The sequence below is a fragment of the Peromyscus leucopus genome, chromosome 8b (assembly GCF_004664715.2).
Source record: "Peromyscus leucopus breed LL Stock chromosome 8b, UCI_PerLeu_2.1, whole genome shotgun sequence".
Lineage (NCBI taxonomy): Eukaryota > Metazoa > Chordata > Mammalia > Rodentia > Cricetidae > Peromyscus > Peromyscus leucopus.
In genome coordinates, this window is record NC_051086.1 from 103,453,803 (window position 1) to 103,458,796 (window position 4,994).

Below are 4,994 nucleotides of genomic sequence, written 5' to 3' on the forward strand. Positions count from 1 at the left end.
ATGGTCATGGTGTCTCTTCACAGAAATAAAACCCTAACTAAGACAGAGGCCCGGCCACTCTGCCTCCAGCTGGGTTCTCCTCTGAGATCAGAGGAGCTGGGAGTTTCTGTGAAAACTGGGTGGGGGGCAGTTTCCGGTGACAGTCAACCTTCCGCTCTGAGACACAGGACCCCCTCCTCCATCAGAAGGGCCCTGGAGGATGAAGGGAGAGGGAGGGAGGAGGCAGGGGACTCCATTAGAGATAGAAGCTCACACCCCTCACGTGCAAAGTCTAGGCTGGTGACAGCCTGTCTCTGGAGATGCATGGGATAAAAGGTCTGGCTGACCCTGGGACTTTGCTCCACTCCTGGCCTGAGCTGTCTGTGCACCTGTTCATCCAAGAGCCCATCATGGGACACTCAGCTGTCCTCCTCGCCGTGGCTCTGGCCATCCTCCTGGCCTGTGGGACTGGGGCTCCAGTCCAAAGGCAGCGCAAGTTACTCCTTGTATCCTTTGATGGCTTCCGCTGGAACTATGACCAAGATGTGGACACCCCTAACCTGGACGCCATGGCTCAAGAAGGGGTAAAGGCTCGATACATGACTCCTGCCTTTGTGACCATGACCAGCCCTTGCCACTTTACGATCGTCACTGGTGAGTGTCAGCCTCAGGATGGGGCTTGGGGATGGAAGGAGCCTGAGACATCGGGTGGCAAATGGAAGGCACCCTGGGCAAAAGTGAGAGGTCACTGCCTTGAGGAGGGGGCCTCCAGTGCCCAGACAAGGGCCCTTTAGGAGTCTTCTTTGGTGGCACCTGTTCAAGGGCTTGTTCCACAGCTGTCCCATGGGGGTGTGTTGTAGGACCTTCAGGTGACTGTGGGCTCCCAAAGTCTCTTCCCTGGGCTTGCTCCACACATGCCCTGCACCTCTGCTCCCCTCTCAGGCAGATACATCGAGAACCATGGGGTCGTCCACAACATGTTCTACAACACCACCACCAAGGTGAGGTGGCCTTACCACACCACGCTCGGTATCCAGAGGTGGTGGGACAACGGCAGCATACCCATCTGGATCACAGCCCAGAGGCAGGTAAGATGGCCCTGCCCACGGGGAAACTGGGGCCATGTTGGGGGATCCACAGCAGACTCATGCATCCCTGCCTCCTGGGATAGAAGGCTGCTGAGTGAGCTCCTGACGACCATGCAGGCTCAGCTATGGTCTCAAGGGAGACCGGGACTGAGGGCGTAGCAGGGTTGGCAGAGGGCTTGCCTGACATGCATGAAGCTCTGGGTTCTAGCCTCAGCCCTGCAGAAAGCCAGGTGTGGTGGGGCACACCTGCAGGAAGATCAGGAGTTCAAGGTCATCCTTGGCTACATAATGAGTCTGAGTCCAATCTAAGATATGCAAGACCCTATCGATGAAGGAAGGAGAGAAGGAGGGGGGAGAAAGGGAGGGGGAGAGAGGGAGGAGGGGAGGGAAGAGGGAGAAGAGGGCTGGGGAGGGAGGCAGGCCATGCCCTCAGGCCCTTTGGCTCTGAAGAGGAGGAACACCTTCACACTGGGTAGCTAACTCAATAAGGAAGTGCTGAGCAAAGAGCCTTTATCTGGTTCCAGTCCAACACTGGGCATTTGGACACTAAAGATTAAACAGGCGGGTGCAGTGTGAGACCAGGGATCACCCCAATTTGCAACGCCCCAGGAGATTTTTCAAGTGAGGCTTCTAGTCAGCCAGGTCAAAGGGAGGATTTCCAGGAAGGCAGGAACAACCCTCAGCCCACGGCCCATGTTTCCACTTGCACCTGAGTGAGAGACTCCGGTTATGTGGCACTTGGAGCTCCAGAACCAAAAAGCCAAGTGAGAACTCAGCCTGCCCTGCTGCTCCGTCCAGAGGCAGGAATGAGGGAACCGGGCAGGAGCAACTGACAGGAACCACGGGCTCGTGAAAACAGGGGGTTGGAGACAGACAGAATGGGCAGCAAGGATTTATGGGTCGGTGGATGAGCAGGTGGATGGGATGGGGTGGGCAGAGGAGAAGACATTGAAGGAGGCCAGGAAACAGCTGAGCCTCGAGGAAGGATGCTGAAGGACATGGCATGTGGGGACATTTCCCATGCACAGTCTCAGTTCGTGCTCGACGACACTGGGTGCTTGTCCCCTGGACGAATTGTCCCTTTCCCTGATCTGTGAAATAAGATCAACCTAGAAAACAAAAGGCCTCGAGGCAGTGGGCAAAGCGAATGAGGGGCCCAGAGAGAAGCCGGCAGCTCGTGGAACTTATGCTACCTTATCCTGCAGGGCTTAAAAACCGGCTCCTTCTTCTACCCTGGCGGGAACGTCACCTACCAAGGAGAGGCCGTGACAATGAGCAGAAAGGAAGGCATCTTCCACAATTACAAAAACGAGACTGAGTGGAGGGAAAACGTGGACACCGTGATGAAGTGGTTCACGGAGGAGGGTGCGGCCCTGGTCACTCTCTACTTCGGGGAGCCAGACTCCACCGGCCACAAATACGGCCCTGAGTCCCAGGAGAGGAAGGATATGGTCAAACAGGTGGACAGGACTGTGGGCTATCTCCGGGACAGCATCACGCGCCACCGCCTCACAGACAGCCTCGACCTGATCATCACATCCGACCACGGCATGACAACAGTCCACCAGAAAGCCAGCGACCTAGTCGAGTTCCACAAATTCCCCAACTTCACCTTCCAGGACATCGAGTTCGAGCTGCTAGACTACGGGCCCAACGGGATGCTGATCCCCAAGGAAGGGATGCTGGAGAAGGTGTACAGTGTCCTCAAGGATGCCCACCCCAGGCTGCACGTGTACAAGAAGGAAGACTTCCCCAAGAGCTTCCACTACGCCAACAACTCCAGGATCACATCCCTGCTCATGTACAGTGACCTCGGCTACGTCATCCACGGGGTCAGTGGGCCGCTGCAGGGCTTGTGGGTGGCACCCTGATTCTATCTACCCCCTAGTGGCTGTCAGCCACCCAAGGGACACACTCAGCACTGTGCAACAAGAGTGTGTGTTGTACGTGTGTGTGTGCACTTAGGATAAAGTGTGGGGATCCCAGGCTCACGGGGTGGGGGGGGTTCCAGGGAGAGACAGGAAATAGAGCCCACACCCCATCCCATAAGCAGCACATATGGGCATGCACCCTGAACCATGAACTCAGGCTGACATCTCTACCCCACTCAGTGTTGGTAGGGCCTCCATGTAGTCCACAGTTATTCACTGAGGTCTAGAAGCTGTCTAAGCACACAATGTAAATTTTTCCTAAAGTCATCCACCCACACAGGTGCCAACCCATTGGGGAGCAGGGAAAGGTTGAGAAGGAGGTGCTGGGGACAGTGTGGCCCTCACTAACGAACCAGAACCCTTGCCCCTCCCTGCAGAGAATTAATGTCCAGTTCAACAAGGGTGAACATGGTTTCGACAACCAAGACATGGATATGAAGACCATCTTCCGTGCTGTGGGTCCAAGTTTCAAGTCAGGCCTAGAGGTGGAGCCCTTTGAGAGTGTCCACGTGTATGAGCTCATGTGCCAGCTGCTGGGCATTGTGCCAGAGCCCAACGATGGGCATCCTGGCACCCTGCAACCCATGCTCCGATCAGGTGAGGCGGGGACACCCCTCCTCTGGGGTCCATGCTGGCATGTACACCACCTGGGAGCTTGCAAGCCTGCAACCAGGCCACTGCACACACCCCAGTGGGGTTGTGGAGAGAGAAGCCTGTGGGCTCATGGGGACAACTGGAGCCCCTGGCCCCCATAAGCCTGTGAATTTGAGATACAATCCTCTCTCTCCTTCTCTCACTGGACCTTCTGTCTTTCCTAGGGTCTGCTCTCCCACTCAGCGGTCAGCTCCACTTGATGATGGTGTTGATGGGGATCCTAATGGTTCTGGTCAATACATAATGGCCCACTCAGTCAAGTTCAGAGGCCCAGAAGGCAGAGGTGGTTCCTGTTTCTCAGCTTGAAGTCTCCTCCCCCCCCGCAGGCCACCTCCCACCTCCCAGCTCCCTGCCCTCCCCATCCCCCACTTCACCCACTCCTACCTCCAGCCCAGCAGCCAGAATACAGCGTCTGGACTCCACCACACTAGTGATGCCAACCAGCCTGGCAGCCAGAGAACTGCTCTTGAGGTCCTTTCCAGCACAGGCTTGGAGGACAACTCTGCAAAGCAGACAGGCTATCAGATCCCGCCACAACCCTGCCGCCTTCTAGATGCCTCCACCTAGAGTCACCACCACTCCTTCCTGCCACCATCCCGAGTTCCTGTGGAGGGGACCTCAACCCTCACAGTGAGCTGGTTTGAGGAGAACCGCGAGGCTAGCTGGTTCCAGAATGCCCCAGGAACCAGCCTCACTCTGACGACATCTCAGCATGACAAGTGACAAGACCACCCTGTTTCTCTGTCCCGTGCAGTCACAACCGTTGGCCAGAGCAGAAGAAAGTCATTCAGTTCTTCTAGAAACACAGAACAGGAGCCTACTCAACGCCAGGCTGGTGGGGCTGGGGCTCAGGAACACACAGTGAACATGACAGTCCCGGCTGGGCTGTGGCTCTGGGGTGGAGCCCCTGGCCACATGCACAGGTCCTGGGCTCATCCTAGGAACCATAAGAAAAAGAAAGGAAGAAAAGGAAAAGTGGTCCTGTTTGTAACTTGGGGCCACAAGAAGGGACAGTGGTCACCAGCCCATGCCAGTGCCCATGGAGATGATGGCAGAAAGGGGATGTCCTCGGGCAGAGGCAGGGGAGGGCTGCATTTAGGGTCCCTAAACCTGAGAGAAGCCTCTCTGGGGTGGGCGTGTACTTGGGGTGAGAGGCTAAGAGATTGCCATGCCCAGCACAAGGTGAAACAGGGGATCCCAGGCACACAGGGTTTGGCAAGATTCTGAAAGGGAAAGAAGCCAGTGGGTTGGAAATCTATGTTCAAGATGCCTGTGTGCAAGATGCTTGTGTGCAAGATGCCTGTGTGCAAGATGCCTGTGTGCAAGGGAGGGTGTGTGCAAG

General features: G+C 56.3%; 1 protein-coding gene across 1 annotated transcript; it reads left to right on the top strand.

The window, feature by feature from the left end:
* The first annotated feature begins 357 nt into the window (after positions 1-357).
* Positions 358-4,219, top strand: Enpp7 (ectonucleotide pyrophosphatase/phosphodiesterase 7). Its single transcript, XM_028892536.2, has 6 exons — positions 358-633; positions 922-1,067; positions 2,273-2,899; positions 3,376-3,595; positions 3,817-3,878; positions 4,043-4,219. The coding sequence occupies exons 1-6, from the start codon at positions 390-392 to the stop codon at positions 4,217-4,219; spliced, it is 1,476 nt and encodes a 491-aa protein (XP_028748369.1). The 5' UTR covers positions 358-389.
* The last annotated feature ends 775 nt before the right edge of the window (positions 4,220-4,994 follow it).